This window comes from Phascolarctos cinereus, unplaced genomic scaffold (assembly GCF_003287225.1).
Source record: "Phascolarctos cinereus isolate Bilbo 61053 unplaced genomic scaffold, phaCin_HiC Scaffold_5;HRSCAF=322, whole genome shotgun sequence".
Taxonomy (NCBI): domain Eukaryota; kingdom Metazoa; phylum Chordata; class Mammalia; order Diprotodontia; family Phascolarctidae; genus Phascolarctos; species Phascolarctos cinereus.
Genome location: NW_027555958.1, coordinates 301,381,395 through 301,402,841, shown reverse-complemented (window position 1 = coordinate 301,402,841; position 21,447 = coordinate 301,381,395). Strand labels below are relative to the sequence as shown.

The following is a 21,447-nucleotide window of genomic DNA, read 5'->3' as shown; positions in this document are numbered from 1 at the left end:
TTCCATATGCCTTCTCCTGCCTCCGTGTTTTTGTGCAGGATTCCCAATTCCTGGAGTACTCATCTTTTCTCCTCATTTCTACCTCATAGAATTCCTGGCTTCCTTCAAGCCTCAGTTACAGTGCCAACTTTCCTGACCACCCTCTCCTCCCACCTCTCCCACACTTGTTAGTGCTCTCTAACCTCCTGAAATTATTCCACATGTACCTTTTATGTAGTTTCCCCCCTATATCTCTCAAGCAGTGTCTTCCAAAGGGGAGGCGATTAAAAAACATATGTTGAACTGAATTAGAATTTCCTTCACAGCAAGTTTACAACACATAAAAATGAGTCCTTTCTTTAGAGCCAGTGGGTATTTTTATGATTGTGTGTGTGTGTGTGTGTGTGTGTGTGTGTGTGTAATTGTCATGGAGAATGAAGGATCAAAAAAGTATTCATTCCCCAACTTAATAAATGTTTATTAAACTTGAATGAAAATTCCTTTTAGCTAGTCCCAAAAATGAAATCTACCCTGAAAGGATTACAGTTTGCCTCCATTTAGGATTCTCAAAAGAATGTGCTGCAATCTTGAAAAATCAATCCAAAAGAAAAGTTCTACACATTTTTTAAGAAATTGCACTCATGGGGCAGCTAGGTGGTACAGTGAATAGAGCTCTGGCCTTGGAGTCAGGAGGACCTGAGTTCACATCCAGTCTCAGACACTTAACACTTACTAGCTATACTAGGCAAGTCACTTAACCCCAATTGCCTTGAGGCAAAAAAAAAAAAAAATTAAAAAACATATATGGAAAAATATTCACTGTCATGGCTAGGTCATGCCAACATATTAAGAATTACTCTACTGCCTAAATTAATTTAGAGATTTAGTGCTATACCAAATGAGTTAACATAGAACAAAACAAAATAATAACAAAATTCATTTAAAGGAATAAAAGATCTACCATCTCAAATGAAATAATGAAGTAGGCATTAAGGAGGAACAGTGCTTTTGGACCTCAATTTACACTAAAAAGCAAAATCATCAAAACCACCTGGTACTGAATAAAAAACAGAAAAGCAGGTCAATGAGACAGATATGGATGAGAAAGTGAACTTGGTATGCTTGTGTTTGATAAACTCACAGACATAAGTTATAAGGAAGAACTCCCTATTTAACAAAAATTGCTGGGAAAATTGGAAAGCACTTTGGTAGAAATTAGGTTTAACCTTATAGCACATTCCACAATAAGTTCAAAATGGATGTAACCTGAATATTACAAAATACTACCAAACTAAAAAAATTAAAGAATCAGATCAGTTATCTTTCACTGTTTTAGCAATTTGAATTCTTATCCAAAAAAATAAAGGCAATCACAAAAGCTGTCATAGGAAATTAAAAACTTTTCTGTAAACAAAACTGATGAAATTAGGATAAGAAAAGTGGTTAAGTTGGAGAAAAAAATCTCTGCATCAAATATGTCTAATAAGACTCATAGGAATTTGCAAGAACGTAAGACCAGATAAATGGTCAAAGGATACAAAAAAACCAGTTTTCAAAATAAGAATTGCAAACTATTAACAATCATATGAAAGAATGCTTCAAATCATTACTAAAAACCCTGAGGTTTCACCTAACATTCAGAAAATCAGCGAAGATGTCAAAATATGGGAATAGTCAATGCTGGAAGGGTTGAAGAAAACAGGTACATTAATAAATTATTGGTGGAGCTCTGAATTAGTTCAACCATTCTGGAAAGCAATGTGAAATCATACAAATAAAGTGGCTAAAGAATTCACACCTTCTACTGTTGGGTATATATCCCAAGGATGTAACCGATTAAAAAAAAAAGAAAAATTACATATACACCAAAATATTTATAAAACAATTTTTTTCTGCTAGCAAAGAATCAGAAACAAAGTAGATGCTATCCAAATGGCTTAAACCAATTGTGGTACATGAACGGATAGAAATATACCGTGCTGTAAGAAATAAAAAAACGTGAATACAGAGAACGACAAAAAGACTTACATGAACTGATTAAAGTGAAGCTGAGTCAAGAAAACATACATGACTGCAACAGTGTAAATGGAAAGACCCACCACAATACAATAAAAATTAATGTTGTGATGAAGAGGAGCCAAGATGGCAGATAAGAGGCAACCCAGTTGAACTCTGTCAACATCCCCCTCCACATAGCTTTAAAATAAAGGCTCAAATCAAATTTTGGAATGGCAGAGACAACAAAGGGTCAGGGTAAGACATCTTTGTGGCCTAAGAAAACTTAGGAGGTGAGCAGAAAAACTTTGTGACACCAGGGTGGAAGCCCATCTGGAGCTCACATATGCAGTGGAATCAGCAGTGGCTGCAGCAGCAGATTCAGAAGCTCTCAGCCCAGAGACAGTAAGGGGGTGGGACAACTGGTCAGACAGAGATCACAGGGGACCTTTTGCTGGCACTAACTGGCAACTCTATTGCCCATACACAGTTCTGGGTCACAGTTCTAGGGCAGAGAGGAACACTGGTGGGTGGGCACAAGGTAGCAGGGGCCCTTGGTCTTAGTTCCAAGGCAAAGACAGTGCTTGTGGTTTCAGGGAACCAGAGACTTTTTCTGGGTAAAGAACAGAGCTCAGACCAGAGTGATAACCACACTTTTTCTCTCAATTTCATATCACCTTTTAAGCACCAAAAACTTGCAGACTCCCAGAACTAGCTCTGAAAACAGCACCACAAAAAAGCTTGAAGTTTAGGACAGCGCCTCTCCACCCTCCAGGTGAGCAGAGCCCAACTTTTAACATGAAGTTCAAAGTAAAGAAATAGGCTGGAAAAATGAGCAAACAACAAAAAATAATTTGACTGCAAAAAGTTATTATAGGGGGCAGCTAGGTGGTGCAGTGGATAGAGCACCAGCCCTGGAGTCAGGAGGATATGAGTTCAAATCCAGCCTCAGACCAAACACCTGTCATTTACTACCTGTGTGACCCTTGGCAAGTCACTTAACCCCAAATGCCTAAAAATTTTAAAAAAAAAAGTATTATGTTGGTAGGGAAGACCAAGACAAACTTAGAAGACAATAATGTGAAAATAGCTACAAACCAAGCGTCAAAGAAAAATGCAGATTGAACACAAGCTGAACAAGAATTCCTGGAATGTTAAAGAGATAAGAGCGGTAGAGAAAAAAATTGGGGGAGAAATGAGAGGAATGAAAGAAAATTACGAAAAGAAAGTTAACAGCTTAGTTAAAAGAAGCACAAAAAAACCCCAAAGAAAATAACCTCTTATAAAACAAAACTGGCCTAATGGTAAAATAGGCACAAAAATTCATTGATGAAAAGAACTTAAAAAGCAGAATAGGAAAATGAGGTGCAAAAATTTACTGAAGAGGGACATCTAGGTGGCACAGTGAATAGAGTACCAGCCCTGAAGTCAAGAGGACGTGAGTTCAAACCCGGCCTTGGACACATAACACTGACTAGCTGTGTGACCCTGGGCAAGTCACTTAACCCCATTGCCTAGCAAAATAAAATAAAATAAAATAAAAATTTACTGAAGAAAAGAACTCATTAAAAAACAGAACTGGCCAAATGGAAAGGAGGTACAAAATCTCACTGAAGAAAATAATTTCCTGAAAATCAGAACTGGACAAGCAGAAGCTAATGACTCCATGAGATACCAAGAAACAATAAAACAAAATCAAAAGAATTAAAAAATAGAAGAAAAGGTGAAATACCTTATTGGAAAAATTGACCTAGAAAACAGATCTAGTAGAGATGATTTAAGAATTACTGGACTGGTAACCCGAAAGCCATCAAAGCCTAGACACCATATTTTAAGGAATTATCAAAGAAAAGTGACCTAACATCTTAGATCTAGACAATAATACAGAACTGGAAAGAATCCACTAATCACTTCCTGAAAGAGAACCCAAACTGAAAACTCCCAGAAATATTATAGCCAAATTTGAGAGCTTCCAGGTCTAAGAGAAAACACTTCAAGTAGCTGGAAAGAAACAATTCAAATACTGTGGAGCCACAGTCAGGATTCACACAAGACTTAGCAGTTTCTACATTAAAGCAGCAAAAGGCTTGGAATACAACATGCAGAACAGCTAGTATGACAACCAAGAATAACCTACCTAGCAAAATGAAGTATAATCCGCCAGGAGAAAAAAATACTCATTTAATGAAATAGAGAACTTTCAAGCATTCCTGATGAAAAGACCAGAGCTGAACAGAAAATCTAACACTCAAAAACAAGACTCAAGGGAAATATAAAAAAGTTAAACATAATCACAATGGTCTCAATAAAGTTAAACTGTTTACATTCTTACGTGGAAAGATGATACAAATAACTCCTAAGAACTTTATCATTATTACGCAGATAAAGGGCATGGACATAAATTACTATGTTGAAATGATCTTTTAAAAAAATGGAGAAAGTTCTAAAATATATAGAGAATTAAGACAAATTTATAAGAACACAAGCCATTCCCCAATTGATAAATGGTCAAAGGATATGAACAGACAGTTCTCAGATGAAGAAATTAAAGCCATCTATAGTCACATGAAAAAATGCTCTAAATTGTTATTGATCAGAGAAATGCAAATCAAAACAACTCTGAGGTACCACATCACACCTATCAGATTGGCCAACATGACAAAACAGGAAAATGATAAATGTTGGAGAAGATGTGGGAAAATTGGAACACTAATACACTGTTGGTGGAGTTGTGAAATGATCCAACCATTTTGGAGAACAATTTGGAACTATGCCCAAACGGCTACAAAAATGTGCATACCCTTTGATCCAGCAATAGCACTTCTAAGGCTATATCCCAAAGAGATCAAACAAATGGGAAAAGGACCCACATGTACAAAAATATTCATAGCAGCTCTTTTTGTGGTGGCAAAGAATTGGAAATTGACAGGATGCCCATCCACTGGGGAATGGCTGAGCAAGTTGTGGTATATGAATGTAATGGAATACTATTGTGCTATAAGAAATGATGAACAGACTGACTTCAGACAAACCTGGAAAGACTTATATCATCTGATGCTGAGTGAAGTGAGCAGAACCAAGAGGCCTTTGTACACAATAACAGCCACGTTATGCAATGACTAATATTGTTAAACTGAACCCTTCTCAGCATTACAAGGATCTAAGACATCTCCAGAGGCCTCGTGATGGAAAATGCTGTCCACATTCAAAGAAAGAACTATGGAAGTCGAATCGCTATCACTTATTTTTACCTTCTGTTGAGTTTTGTTTCATCTTTCTGATGGTTCCTCCTATTGGTTTTAATTTTTACTTACAACTTCACTAATGTGAAAATATATTTAATGGGTATGTAAATGTAAAGCCTATATCAGCTTGTGTGCCATCTTGGGGAGGGTGGGGGAGGAAGGGGGAGAAAAATTTTCAACTCAAAAGCATATGGAAGTGATTGTTGATAAATCAAAATGAATTAATAAAATTTTTTAAAAATGGAGAAAGAGGGATGCATTGGGAAAAGGGGGAAGGGAGAGGCAGAGTGGGGAAAATGTACTCACATTAAAGAGGCTCACAAGGAAGAGTTTTTACAGAGGAGGGGGAAATAGGAGAAGGGGTAAGTAGGCAATGCTTGAAACTCACTGTCACAGAATTGGTTCAAAGAGTGGGAAAAATACAAACACGCACACATATACACACACACACACACACACACACACACACACACACACTCAGCTGTGTATAGAAATGTAACTAACCCAATAGGGAAAAAGGAGGGGAATGGTATAAGAGAAAGGTGGAAGGGGATGATAGAAGGGAGCACAGATTAAGGGAGGCAGTAATTAGAAGCAAAATAGACTTTTGAAGAGAACAGGATAAAAAGAAAGAAGAAGAAACAGAAGAAAATGGGATTAAGGGAAATATATAATAATCATAACTGTGAATGTAAATGGAATGACTTCACCCACAAAACATAAGCAGACAGCAGAAAAGATCAGAAATGAGAATCCAACAATGTTGTTTACCAGAGATACACCTGAAACAGAAAGACACACATGGAGTTAAAATAAAGGGCTGGAGCAGAATCTAAAATGCTTCCACTGAAATAAAAAAGGCAGGGGTAGCAATCATGATCTCAGACAAGGCAAAAGCAAAAACAGACTTAATTAAAAAGGATAATCAGGGAAACTACATTTTGCTAAAAGGTACCATAGACAATGAAATAATATCAAAAAATTTTATAGCAACTTTCTCTGATAAAGGCCTTATTATTCAAATATATACTGAGTAAAGAACTGAGTCAAATTTATAAAAATAAGAGGCATACTCTAAATAAATGGTCAAAGGATATGAACAGGCAGTTTTCAGAAAGATTAAATCTATAGTCATGTGGAAAAAATGCTCTAAATCACTACTGATTAGAGAACGGCAAATTAAAATAACTCTGAAGTACCACCTCATACCTATCAAAAATGACAAATGGAGGGGATGAAGGAGAAAAGGTACATTAATGAATTGCTGATGCAGTAGTCAACTGGTCCAACCATTTAGGAGAACAACCTGAAACTAGGCCCAAAGGGCTTTAAAATTGTGCATACACTTTGATCCAGCAATACCACTACTAGGTCTGTTCCCCAAAGAGATCAAAGAAGGAAAAGGACCTACACGTACAAAAATATTCCTAGCACCTTTTATGTGGTGGCAAAGAACTGGAAATTCAGGGGATGTTCATCAACTGGGGAATGGCTGAATAAATCATAGCATATGATTGTGATGGAGTACTACTGTGCTGTGGGAAATAGGGGGGGAGCTTCAGAAAAACATAGCTAAGACCTACATGAACTGATGCAAAGTGAAGTGAGAAGAACTGGGAGAACACTGCACACAATAACAGCCATGTTGTAAGGAGGATCAACTGTGAAAGACTTGGCTACTCTGATCAATACAATGATCCAAGACAATGCCAAAGGACTCATCATAAAAAAATGCTAACCACTTCCAGAGAGAGAACTGATGAACTCCAACTATAATTTTCCCACTTTATTTTTCTTGCTTTTTAAAAAAAACATGGCTAATATGGAAATGTTTTGCATGATTTCACATGTGTAACTGATGTTATATTGCTTGCCCTTCTCAGTGGGTAAGGAAGAGGGTGGGAGGGAGGGAGAAAATTTGGAATTCAACATTTGAAAAGAAAAGAATATTAAAATAAAAAATTTAAAAAAAAAATTTAAACAAATGGTGCAAAAATCACAAAGATCAAACTTAGCCCCAAAGAAAAGTTATAAGAAGACACTTGCTCCAACTTCTTTGCAGATGTAAGGGGGTCTACAGGTGTGTTATACATATACTGTAATGTTTTTTCAGTGTTATGGGTTGGTTTTATTAATTTTTTCCCCCCTCTTTCTCTTTTTATCATTTTAAAATAAAAATTCTTTGTTATAATGAATGGCTCTCTGGGGAGATGGGAGGGATAAAGAAGAAATTTAGGCAATGTGAAATCAAAATAGATCAACAAATTTTTAAAAATATGAAAAAATGCTCCAAACTCAAACTTTTTAAGTTTCACCTCTCACACTGAGTAAGTCGTCAAAGATGAAAAAACTAGGAATGATCAATAACGGACAGATTAGGGAAGAAAGGCATGCTAATATTTTGGTGAAGCTGTGAACTATTTCAAATACATTAAGAGTGTGAATGTCATGAAGGCAGGGATTGTTTCTTCCTTTCTTTGTATTCCTAGTGGTTACTAGCCTGGCACACAGTAAACATTTACTATGTGACTGCTTACTTCATTTTGCCATTTTGGAATTAAATGAATAAAGTACTTAAAATATCTATACCCTGTGACTGAGAGATCCCATAGGCCAAGAAGGGGAAGGGAAGGAAAGGGGAACAGAAAGGGAAAAGGAATTTTCCAAATACACCAAAATACTTATAGGAGCACTTTTTTTTTTGGTAGCAGCCAAGAACTGGAAACAAAGTAGAGCTCCTCAAATGGGGAATAGCTACATAAATGTAATGGAATATTACTACAATGAAAGAAAAGATGAAGATGAATATAAGGAAGCATACAAAGATGTACAGAAACTGACGCAAAGTGAAGCAAGCAGTCAGTGAATAAAAATTTATTAAGCACCTACTGTATGCCAAGCACAGTGTTGGGGATACAAAAAACAATCCCTGCCCTCGAAGAACTCACAATCTAGGGGGAGAGCCAACAAGCAAATAAGTATATAGAAATAAGCCATATACAAGATAAAGAAGAAATAAATAAAAGAGGGAAGGCACTAAAATTAAGATGGGTTGGGAAAGGCTTCCTATAGAACAGAGGTATCAAACAAGAAGTTTGTAACTTTCTAAGTTTCTAAGTTTGTGTAACACTCCCCAGGGTGGAGAACCAGATTAAGATGTAATTGGAAAACATTAAACAAAACAAAATAAAATCCATTACATTTTAAAATACAGTCAACATGTGGCTCACAGGGATCTTCATGTATGGATTAGTGGCCTCATTTCCACTTGAGTTTGACACTAATGTTGTAGAAGTACCTGAGCATCACTTCCCTCTAAATCAGCCTATATACCTCGCACTCCTTTAAAAATCACCTTTCTTCACCTGGAAAGACTTAACATGAATTGATGCAAAGTGAAGTGAGCAGAATCAGGAGAACACTGTTGCACAGCAACACTGTACAATGATCAACCATGAATGACTTAGCTATTCTCAGCAATACAATGATCCAAGACAATTCCAAAGGATTCATGATGAAAAATGCTATTCACATCTAGAGAAAGAACTGATGGAAGACTGAAAGTATACTATTTTCACTTCAAAAAATTTTTTAACATGGCTCTTTTCCTTTGGTCTGTTTCTTCTTTTACAACATAACTAATATGGAAATATGTTTTATATAATTGTACATATATAACCTATATCAAATTGCTTACTATCTTAGGAAGGGGGGAGGTGAGGGAGAAAATCTGGAACTCAAAAAAAAATTTTTTAATGGATGTTAACACTTGTCTTTACATGTAATTGGAAAAAATAAAATACTATAAAAAAAGAACAGTTAAAAATATAAAGGGGGAGGGGAATCACCTTTCTTTTGGTACATAAGGCAGCCTAGCACAGGATAAAATAATAGACCTGGTTCAAATCTCACTTCTGACATTTACCAGACCCAGGGCAACCTCTTAGAAACTCAGTTTCTTCATCTGTAAAATTATAATACCTGTAGTACCTACCTCAAAAGGTTACTATTATTGCTATTACCACTATTATTTGTATGTGAAGGGCTTTGTAAGTTTTAAAAGCACTAGGTAAATGTCATTCATTCCTGTCTCCATGCATTTGCACTGGTCTTCCTCTAAGGCTGGAATGTATTCATTGCTCACCTCCACTTCACAAAACTCTCTTCCTTGAAGATGAAGCTCAAGAATCACATTCTTTATGAAATCTTTTTCATCTCCCCCCAATGCTAAGTTCCCCTCTCCATCTCAAACTAGCCTGAATTTAATTCCTTTGCATTTATTTAGTCACCTTCTATTTATTCTGTATAGGACAGATTTATTCATTATCTTTCTCACCAAAATGTAAGGCTATTGGAGAGCTGGAGTGTTTTTACACTTGCCATTTGTATCCTCAATGTCCACTGTCTGGCAGACAGTAGGCATTTCACATATGCTACTTATTCACCGACTGGTATGTTTCTAGAAACCCACTGCCAACTGCATGTCACAGAACTTTGTGGCCATCACCAAGATGCAATGTAATCCCCAAGCCCATAAACACAAGCAGAGCTGGGCTAGCACAATGGCAAGGGAACAGGAACCCAGCTTCCCGCTACTTTGTCCAACTCACTTTTAAACTGACTCAAAAGAAAACTAAACAAAATAAAATAAAATTACCTGGCTTTTTCAAAAGGTAGAACAGAGAATGGAAGGAAATGGAATCTTGTTTGCTTGGTAGGAGCTCCCATAGTAAGGGACACAGAAAATAGGTGGGGCTTGGATTGTTTTTCCTTTTCTAAATAAAGAGAATCCTATTCCAATGGCAGTATTTAGGAAACACAAATCCTTTAAGTAGACAGTTAGCAAGGAGATTATACTTTGGTAAAATGGATGATTTCTCATACTACTAGTGGTTGTCAAACTTCTTAGCCAACAGATTCTATAGGAAAACAAAAGATCCCACAAATTCTACCTTTCTGCTTGGCACTTAAAAAAAAACCCTAAACTAAAAAGCAGTTTTTTAAAAAAATTTGAAAAAAATTTTTATGAAAAATATTGCAAATTGCTAATAATAAAAAACGTAAATTAAAATTGAAGTTTTACTCATATCCAAAGATGAGAAAAGGAAAATGACAATTGTCAAAAGAGCTGCTGAAGGAAAGGCACACTAATCCACTGCTGGTGGAGCTATGAATTCACCTATTTTAGAATCAATTTGGAACTATTCTCAAGGTCACTTTAACCCAGTGATACCGTTAGGCACATAACCCTTTCCTAAAAGTCAAAGACAGAGGGAAGGGGTCCAGACGTACAAGAACATTTATAGCATCACTCTTTGTTGTGGCAAAATAGATGCTCACCAATAGAGGAATGCCTAAAAAACTGATATGAAGGTAACAGGTTATTATTGCACCATAAAAAAACAATGACTATGAGTGATTGAGAGAAATCTGGGAAGACCTATACAAAGTAATGCAGAGTTAAGCAAGCACAAAAAGAACAATTTACATGATGACCACAATAATATTAAACAAAATCACATAAAAAGATTTCAAAGCTCTGATCCATGCAGTAACCAATTATGACTTTAGAAGATTGATAATGATTCCATTTCTTAACAGAGATGTCAGAGGCTGGATGTGAGACATACATTTATAGGCAGAGCCAGTGCACTGAATTGTTCTGCCTGACTATACTCACTGATTCCTAAAAAAAGGCTTCTATTTGAGAGATGGGGAAGTTAAGGGGTAGCAATAGTATTGGGGGGAAAAAAAGAACATTAATAAAACATTAAAAAATTACACAGAAGAGAGCAGAAAAAAAAATCCAGAAAGTGGCAGAGACAAGCAGGACAACGTTGGTACCAATCTGTGTTAAATTTAATACAGTTTTTAAAAAATTGTAAATAATAGAAATTCATGGTTTTACATATACAATTCCCTTTTCTGTTCTTTGCATATGAAAATTTTTGCTTTGTTCACGTTTGTTAAGGTCATGAAAAAGACAGTTTTTAAAAAGTATACCTGAAAAAAAGGTACAAAAACCTAAGCTCTAGGTTAAGATGCATCATAGCCTCCTCAGGTATTTTAGCCATTCAGCTTGGGATTACATGTAGATAAGTCTTCTATATAAATCAATCCCTACTTACATTAAAGCTATAGATACAGGGTCTGGAACATACAGGGCTGCTGCATGCTTTAAGACAGTGTGCCTACCTGAAATTATAGGCTCCTAAAAGGAAGCATCTTACTCTTTTTACTAACCCAACTTAGCTAAAATAGTTCTAATTCTGTAAGCTGTGCTTTACGAGGCCAGTATCACTTGGCCAACTTTCACATGGAGAGCTCTAAGCACAAGTCCAACAGCAACATGTGGGAATTTAAATTGCTTGAACTAGAGAGGCCCCAGGAACAGTCATTCTGTCCAATCTACCCCTCAACTTCTAACCTGCTTAGAGGTATCCTTAGAGGGGATCTGTCTTTAGTCATCTCTACAAAGAGTGTTCTCAATCAACCATCAAGAAGAAAAGCTAAGCTAGATTTCCTCAACTTTTCAGGCACTGGACAAGACATTCTGGATAAACAATAAAAAAATGAGAAAGAAGCTTTAAAAAGCACTTACCTGCTCCCCGACTGGGAGGTTCTCGGGCAGGGGGAGGTGGTCTACTACTCTGTAAAGAAGGTGAGACTGAGGTGGGGGGGGGGAGGTGCCAGGCCTCTAACGAGCCCTGGTGTCTTCCTATGTAAAGAATTGTGTCTTTGTGGCAGCTCAGGGGCTGACTCATTAGTGGGACTTGAGGGTCCATTGGGGACACCAGGGGGCTGTCGGTAAGGCGGAGGAGGGGGAGCCAAAGACTGGTTATGCCCACTTGGTCCTGTCCTAATATTCACGGGGGAAGGAGGTGGCTTAATCGGAGGTGGTGCAGGAGGCCCTTCTCGGCCAGGGGGAGGCCTCTGTCCAGGGGTTGGCGGCAAAGGCTTCTCTCTGTTGTAGGCTGGGGCTTTGTTGCTGTGCATAGGCAAAGGTGCAGGGGGTGCATTGGCACGGCGCCCAGGGGGTGGTGGCGGGGGAGCTGAAGAACTATGTTTCATGCCTGTGCTGCTGGTGGAATTGGGCCGGGATAGGTCCGGTAAAGAGGGTCTCTGCATCCGTGGCAGCTCTGGGGGGGAAGCTCGGCTACTGTCTGAATCATCTTGGGGACGGCTATTGCCTGTGGACCCTGGGGGCCTCGGGGCAGTGGCTCGGGAACCAGAGACCTGTAAAACTGTCTTGCCAGCTAGGTTCTCTGCAAAGAAACCAGAAATAATAGAATCAACAAAAACAGTTTCATGGCCAGTTATTAGTTAGACCTTATAACTGGTACTGCTTCATATACAGAACAAGAAAGAAAATTTTAGTTCAGAGTTCTTATTCAGTCCGATTGGAAATATCAACAAATTTACTGCATAGTACTGTTTTTTGTTACTTTCAACCTCCTCCCCCCCCAAAAAACCCACACATACGCTTTGTTTAGGGAAGAAAAAAAAACTGACCAGATACCTGAAATGTCCTTTGTTCCAACAGGTCTGAGTTTTGGAACTCCTCCTTGGAAGAGACCTCCCTTGGGCTGTAGGGCATTTACTCCAGAACCATAACCCCCACTTCCGCCTTTGGATTCTGCAAAATATACAACCACTTCCAAGTTATTACATAGTCTAAGCTCACTTGATATCCAGGTGCAGTCCTCAGAAAGAATCCCTTTTCTTCAGTCCTCACCACAATAAGCAAATATCCTAGCAAGAGAAAGAATACGTCCATTTTCCTCATTCAAGGAACAGAGGGTGGGCCTTGTTTCATAGCTTTTCAAAAGAAGTAAAGCTATTCCTGACTATGGCAAGTAGCTCCCCACAAGCTTAAGAACATTAAAGAGATTCTCCCCAATCTTGCACCCTCTACTCAAAGTAACATTACTTTTAAAAGTCCCTGATGTCAAAAGGTACAACAAATAAGGAGATTCAGGTATGAAAGATCTGCCCACATGCCTACAATGGTGGCCCACGGAAACATCTGTAAAATATGAAACACGTATGGGGATTTACGGATCTCTTCTGGAAGACGATAAAGATCTGTCCCTAACAGGTACAACAAGCACAAGAGCCAAGGCAGTTGGGAGTCTGACAAAAAAAAACTTTCCTAAAGAAGAGAAGGAAACGGGGCAGCTAGGTGGCACAGTGGATAGAGTACCGGCCCTGGATTCAGGAGGACCTGAGTTCAAATGTGCCCTCAGACACATAACACTTACTAGCTGTGTGACCCTGGGCAAGTCACTTAACCCCACTGCCTAGCCAAAAAAAAAAAAAAAAAAAAAAAAAAGAATGGAAGGAAACCTGTCAGCTCAGGTTTCAGCAATTAAAGTAGGAACAAGACAGCACTGACAAACTTCAGAACCAGCCTTGGGAGGCTAGGAGTTTGCAGACAGGAAGATATAACCCGTCACTTACTCTCAAGGACTGGAGCACTCCGATCATTGATATGAGTCACTTTTTTCAGCCGTGTCCCTTTGCAGATGTCCTGTAATAGGGCACCTCGGCCCCGCTGTTCATCTCGACTCAGCTTGGGCGGTTCTGTGTTTGCCTACAAAAATTCATACCAGAAAGTCAACATCATCATAAATAATTGCTACATGCCCTCCTACACGTTCTACTGGCCTACATGTTATGGAACAGATTCTAATCTCTCCTTTTAAAGACCACACACCCACCCTGGGGGAAGATCCCATAGCCTTCCTCAGTCTCTTGGTTCCTGGTACTGACAATCTTTCCCTAATCCTTCCTATTGAAACCTAGCCTAAATTTAATTTACTTTCAATTCAATTCATCTCCCCTCAGACTGTTTCCTAGAGATGTGGGGAAAGCTAATTTCATCTTTGGAAGCTTCAAATGAACTAGTAGAAAGAAACCCTTCCCCAATCAAAAAAAATCACATTTCTCTTCTGTTTGGTCTAGCCAGGACAGTGTAGGCCATCACCTCAGGTTAAAGTTTAGCAGTCCACAGGAAGGAAAGGGAAGAAAAGGAAGAAAAAGCAACACAGGAGGAAAGAGTTCAGTACTACTGCCTTGAGGATCCCCCACTGCCTTGGCAATAGCCAAACCCAAGATGATTCAGACAGTAGCTAGATCGGGGCTATACAGCTGGGTAGGGACAAAAATTTCAATGTCTAAGGCAAACATAACTTTCCTGGTATACAGTAGCATGACATGGTGGATGGAGTGTTAAACTTGGGTCAAGAAGACCCATTCTCAAACTCCACCTCAGCTGTATACCCATAAGCAAGTTACTTAACCTCACTGATCCTCAGTATCCTCATCTCTAAAACAGGAATAATAGCATCTGCCTTACAAGGTTGTTAGGATCAAATGAAGTAATATACATAAAGCATGTTGCTAACCTTATAGCACTGAAGAAGGTGTCCCAAAAATCTTAGCGCTCTTTTAAGCTTTAATAGCTTAAAATGTTTGGGAAATATTAGCTATAGCAGCAAAGTACATAATGGACAGAACCATGAACTCCAAGGCCAAAGTCTTAGGTTTTGATCTTGGATATTCTACTAGGTAGCTGTGTAACTTCAAGCAAATTAGTTAAGCTCTCTAGGTTTACTCATCTGGGAAATGAGGTTAGACTAGATGACACCCAACTGTAACATGCTGTACTTCCATAAAGTGAGTTATAAAAGCCATGGTCTTGGATCCTTTAAGAGCTTACAACCAAAGCCTTTTTGTCTCCATTTCCAAGGCTGTGGATGCTTTTTACCAATATATTCCACAAGCTTCCTACCCTTTTCTTTGCATTTGGGGAATGTCAGCTTTGGCTAGCTCTACCTTTGACAGGAATTGACTTAGGGAGTAAGAAGAGAGAAGAGGTGCACTGAACAATTAGCAAGTAGTAGGAATGCCCACCCTCTTTTTCATGATGAACAGAGAAGTGACACATTCACATTTGTAGGACAAATAGTTTCATAATGAAACAATAGTTCCTCCTCCTACTCCATCCTATCTAAAAAAAAAATCTAGCAATCTTAGTGTAGAACAAGTTCAACATGAGTCAACATTGTGAAATGGCGATCAAAAAAGCTAACTGGATGTTCAACTGAAACAAGACTGGCAAAACGTCCACAAACAGAGAAAGGATACTCCTGCTCTGGTCTGCCAAGGGTGGAGTATATCAGGAGTATTGTATTCTGGACCCCACATTTTAGGAAGGACATCAACAACCTGAAAAATGTTCACAGGAGGGTGACCAGAATGGTAAATGCCCCCAATATCATGCCACATAAGGATCAGTTCAGAGAAATATAATTTAATCTGGAGATCTAGAATAGGGGTGGGGAACCTGCAGCTCTGAGACCACATGTGGCCCTCTAGGTCCTCAAGTACGGCCCTTTAACTGAATCCAAACTTCACAGAAAAAATCCCTTTAATAAAAGGATTTGTTCTGCAAAACTTGGATCAAGTCAAAGGGCCACATGTGGCCTCAAGGCTGCAGGTTCCTCACACCTAATCTAGAACAGCTGTCTTCAAGCAGCTGAAGGATTGTCATGTGGGAGGATTAGATTTATTCTGCTTGGCCCTAGAAGAAAGAACTACAAACAATGACCAAAAGTCGTAACAGAAGTTGCACAAAGATAGATTTGAGTTCCAAAAGGAAAAACTTCCATACAATTAAAGCAAACTGAAGGTGGAATGGACTGCCACAGGAGGATGTAGTGGGCACCTCTTCACAAAAGGTCTTCAAGGAAAAGCTAAGTGGATGATCTTTTGACAGAGATGCTGTCAGGATTCCTGCTCAGGTACTAGTTGGCCTCTTAGGCTCTTCTCTTTTTCTGTCAAATTTCTATCCACTGTTTAAAGCTTTAAACTCAAATGCTACCTACTACATGAAGCTTTTCTCAATAAAGTCACTTAAACAATGAATTCACATAGTACTTTGTTTTACCATTCTCCAGTATGTTTACCACAGAGCGCTATATGTCTTCATTATCTGTGGTTATGTCTTATGCCTCTATTAAACTGAAGCTCAATGAGTGAAAAGACCTCAGATCTAATAGGTATTCATAGAATAGGTGCTTAATAAGTATTTCTGAAGGAATGATCTGAATGAATAAATGTCTAACAAGAATTTGTGAAGAGAAACAAAATACTTAGCAGCTGTACAAGCAGATTAATAAGAGACACTTAAAACAGCACTCTGATTTTGAGTCTAATGCTCTAGTGGACAGAATGCTACCTGGTTAAAAGTGGGGGGTGGAGGTGGACCAGGTGGAGGTGGAGGAGGAGGTGGCGGAATCGGCATCCTTGCCCTGCTCCCAGTTGATTCTGTCTTTTAATGTTTGGAAGCCTTGGGCCACTCATATACCTGCAAATAAAATTAAAATATGCATAAAAATACTTCTTCAAACTAGAATTAAGTGTTTAGAAAAACCACTTACTTACTATGTTAGATACCACCCAGCTGAAGCAGTGCACACAACACATCCATCTCTCAGATACTTGACCACAGCATTAACATTACCTTTTTATTTTAGTCATCAATAAGATCTCAGAGAACTTTAGAAAAAAACTAGTTTTGTGCTCCACTGCAGTCATCATTTCATCAATTCAGAGAGAAAGAAGGAAAATCGATTTAATCAAAGTTACCTAGTACAGTTAGAATCAAGAATCCTTACTTAATACTCAGCCATAAAGAACTAATAAGCCATTATGAATCTGATACCCTCACTGATGACCAAAACAACAAACAAAACCACACAAATGTCAGAGAAATTAGTCTAGCTAAAAAATAAAATTTTTACAGAGTTCAGTGTCTAATAAGATTAGGACATGAGAAAATCCAGAAGTTTTACCCAATTAGGATTAGAAGATCATATGCATTAAGACAAATTCCAAAGATCAAAACAGCAAAGACAGTCCCAGAGAGAACAGAAAGGAGGAATCAGACTTGCTAGTGTCCTTAGAAAGAACTGATCAGAACTTCTGTGTGATAACCATGAAGTTTTTTTCCCCTTTGGAGACCTAAAATTCTCTCTAACTACTCTGTGAATAGTTAAAGAAAAGATCTTAGTAACACAGAGTATGGAGTTGGATCAGTGATACAACTGACATGACCCACCCAAGCCAAACCCTTCCAGTACAGTACTTCAGAGGGCTGTGTATCAAACAGAACTAAGTTTCCCCTTGGCCTTACATGAAGAAAATGACTATGCTGGGGTAACTACTTGAATTGGGTAATGCCAACAGTAGAAGCAGTATCCAAACTCATCTCTAGAGAATAACAAACTCATCTGCTAGAGAAAAACTTTTCTGCTTCCAGTTTCAAAGCCAAGAACCAGATCTTGCCAGGTGACCTAGGTCTCAACTAGACTCAAAAAATTGAACAAAGCAGCAAATTCCTATAAGATAAGCACCCTTCAACAGAAAAAAACTAAAAAAATTTTTTTTCAAAAGGGAAGCAGAAAAATTGTCCTATACATTCCCAGTCAATAAAATGCTTCAAAGTCATTTACATGTGTTATTCTTCACATCTACTCCTTTCACCCTTAATCAAAGTGGTTCAGGCTTTACCCTATTAGGAGACTGAGCCGGGGGAAAAGTCTAATTTTTTTTTTTAAAAGTTAGCCTACTTAGACATATTTCTCACCACCTCTAGCTAGCACTCAGAAATTCTGCCACTAGCCTACCCTACAGCTCCAGTATTATGTGTAGAGGCTCAGCTGGAAAGGCCTTCAGAATCTATTTTGAGAACTAGGAAAGAGATCCAGACAAGCATCTAATGACTTCTAACACCAAATAAAAGGACAAGCAACTCTAACACCAGCCACCACACAGTAGATACTGACTCAAAGAAAATTATTTCACTTCAGGACCACATATCACACACAAAAGCAGATTACCAGATGGCCATAGCATTTTAAAAATCTTTTATGTTGATGCCTTTTGTTTTTATATCATATTCATTTCCAAATACATGCCATCTCCCCTCTATCAATGTAGAAGTGGAGAGATGATAGGTGGAATATTATACATACTGTCATTTGGTTGATTTTTAGGGCTACTTTTGCCAAATCGCTGGGGTTTTCTTCTTTTTAAATACTGTTGTGTGGTGGCATATGTTAATAAATGAGTATGATATAAAAATAAAAGACATTAATTTTTTAAAAATTTACAAAATGCTGTGGCCAGTTGGGGAACTATCCTTGTGTGTGATAAAAAGCCCAAGAGTGAGTCTCCAGAGCCAAAATTTGTCATTACAATTACACAGTTTGCAGTTTCAGGAGTCTTTTATTTCTTTCCATTTGCACTGTTACAATCTTTGTGCATACTGTTTTCCTGCTTGTTTCACTCTGTATCAACTCAAATAAGTCTTCCCATGCTTCCCTGAATCCTTCAATCTTAGAGCACAATAATATTCCAATTAACTGCGTACCTACTTTATTTCCACTTCTTTGCTATCACAGAAACCGTTGCTATGATCACTTTTATCTACATATGACCTTTTGTTTGTTTTGGATTAAATATTTAGCTTAAATTATGTGTTTAGCAGTGGGATCTTTGGATCAAAGAGTATAGATAATTTAGTCACTTTTTTCACAATTCCAAATTGCTTTCCTGAATGGCTGGACCAATTCTGAGCTCTACCAACAGAGTATTGCACACCTACTATATAAGTATACTTGTCTCCCCTTAGTCTTTGCTGACTATTTACAGCCTTTGTCATCTTTACTAATTTGTTTGGTGTGAGGTAAAACCTGTTTTAATTTGCCAGTAATTCAAGCAATCTTTAATGTGGTTAATAGTTTACAATTCTTTAACCTTATCATCATCTTAGAATTCTTATCATCCTTCAAAGCTCAGCTCAAGCAACAAAAGCTCCAACATGAAGCCTTTCCTGATCCCTTTAGTTTTTAGTGCTTCCCCTGACATTTCTTACTATTTACTTTGTGTATATATGTATGTACATACACACACACAGACACATACATGATACATATGAATAAAATACTTACATACACTCACTCATTATTTCCCCAGAGAGAACTTAAGCTACTTAAAGACAGCAACTATTTTCACTGTTTTAGTTTTCTATTCCCAGCACCCTTACAGGCACTAGAAACATTTAATAAATCCTTGTTAATTGATTAAAATATTTGTTACTGCCCTCTGACCACTTATCCAATGGGGAATAGCTCTTGCATATTTGTGTTAATTAGCCACATATTTTGGATATTGGGGACTTCATTAGACCTATGTGATAACAAAGATTTTCTCCCAACCAATGGTTTCTTTGAGGACTCTCATCAATGCCATAACCAATCAAGCCTCTAGAGGACCTCTGATGAAACATGTTACTCATTCTCCCGACAAAGTGATGAACACAAAAGCAAAGGCCTTTATTTCTGGACATAGCCACTGAAAAGATTTGTTTTGCCTGACTTTCCTTGTTGCAAGGGGTTTTTTCCCCTTCTTTCTTTCTCTGGGTTTTTAATGGGCATGGGAGGTATTAGTCAGGGGATAGGGTGGGTTACCAATAGTCTTACCAAATGAAAAAGGTCATCATCAACATTTTTTGAATGCTTCACAAAAGAAAGCAGAAGGAAGCACAAAGAAGCAGGATAGTTTTTAAAATAACACGTAGAAATTATTATATACTTTTTTAAAGTGTTCTGAAAAGATTTTCAGTATCATAAAGAATCATTTTTGTGTTCTGGGGAAATGTTCACTTTTTTTGGAGCTTAAGTTCAGAATAATTTTTTTCCCTAAAGATTAAATAAAGGAGCCTATATAAAGCACAATCTCATCATACAAACAAAATTTTGTAATCAACAAACAATAACCACAATGACATTTTATATTTACTATACCTTTCACTTAATTGGGGCATGGTAAAGATATGATTCATTTTAAAAAAAGATAGTTCATTTTGTTTGTTTCCTTTAATCTAATTAAAGTTAAGACAGGCTTTCAAAGTTAAAAAAAGAAAAGAAAAAGAAAAAGATTTAAACAAGAAGCCAAAAGCACTATTTGGGGTTTCATGTGCACCTGGATTCCTGATTAGGGCAGTACAGCCAAGTAGGACTCGCCTGGTAAAAGGGAGTTGAGGTATGTGTGAGGCACAGGACTGTTAGGTCCTATCTGGCACATTCCCAGTCCGTCAAACTTCATTTCAAAGGAGAGTCTTACTGATAGCTGAGGGTTCCAATTCCAGCCACTGAAGATTCAAGATAGTAGATGAAAGGATAAGAAAATTCACCTTGGATCACATTATCTTTGCAAATATGGTTGGAAGTAGTCCACAAAAATTTGGTGGCAAAAGAAAATTAACACTAATGCTTTTACATGGGGCAATTAAATTGAAGGGGGAAAACTGGTACCACGAAAATAGATTATTCTCTTGGATTCTTGACCACCATAAGGAAATAATCTTTATCTTGGAGCACCAAGGTCTCATTTTTCTTCAAGTGAATTTGGAGGAATGTCTGAGGGTGAGGGGGAGTGGGTCAATGTTATACACCCACATCTTCAGGATGAAATCGTAAAGCTCATTGGCATACTGCACCACAGTGTAATTGTCAGTGATGTTTTTGATGAGATGTCTTCTGTACTGATCACAGTAATTTCTTTACTCCCCTTGGCTCTGAATCTGCTTTAAGGGTTTCTTCTACCTCAGTCACCTCCTGATAGAAACAATAATCTGTCTGACAATGGCACTGGCCAGAGACAGTCTTCATCAACATGATCTGCTGTTAAATACCACTTGCAAAAAGACAGCCCATTAGGGCGACAATCACAATCTCAGACAAATCAAAAGCAAAAATAGACCTTAACTGAAAGAGATAATCAGGGAAATTACATTTTGCTAAAAGATACCACAGACAATGAAGCAATATAAAAAATTTTTACAGCAAGTTTCTCTGACAAAGGATTCATTTCTCAAACACATACTGAGTAGAGAACTGAGTCAAATTTATAAAAATAAAAGCCATTCCCCAATTAATAAATGGTCAAAGGACACGAACAGGCAGTTTTCAGAAAAAGAAATCAAAGCTATCTATAGTCATATGAAAAAATTACCTAAATCACTATTCATTAGAGAAAGGCAAATTAAAACAACTCTGAAGTACTACCTCACACCTATCAGAAATGACAATTGCTGGAAGGGATGAGGGAAAATAGGTGCATTAATGAATTGCTGGTACAATAGCAAACTTGTTCAACC

General features: G+C 37.8%; 1 protein-coding gene across 1 annotated transcript in view; it reads right to left on the bottom strand.

Annotated features, from left to right (window-relative positions):
- Positions 1–21,447, bottom strand: part of WIPF2 (WAS/WASL interacting protein family member 2) — a 65,811-nt gene that overhangs the window by 8,796 nt on the left and 35,568 nt on the right. Inside the window, 5 exon segments of the mRNA XM_078156029.1 lie at positions 11,821–11,902; positions 11,904–12,484; positions 12,739–12,855; positions 13,680–13,812; positions 16,462–16,590. Of these exon segments, the coding sequence (XP_078012155.1) occupies positions 11,821–11,902; positions 11,904–12,484; positions 12,739–12,855; positions 13,680–13,812; positions 16,462–16,527 (979 nt within the window). The 5' untranslated portion in view covers positions 16,528–16,590.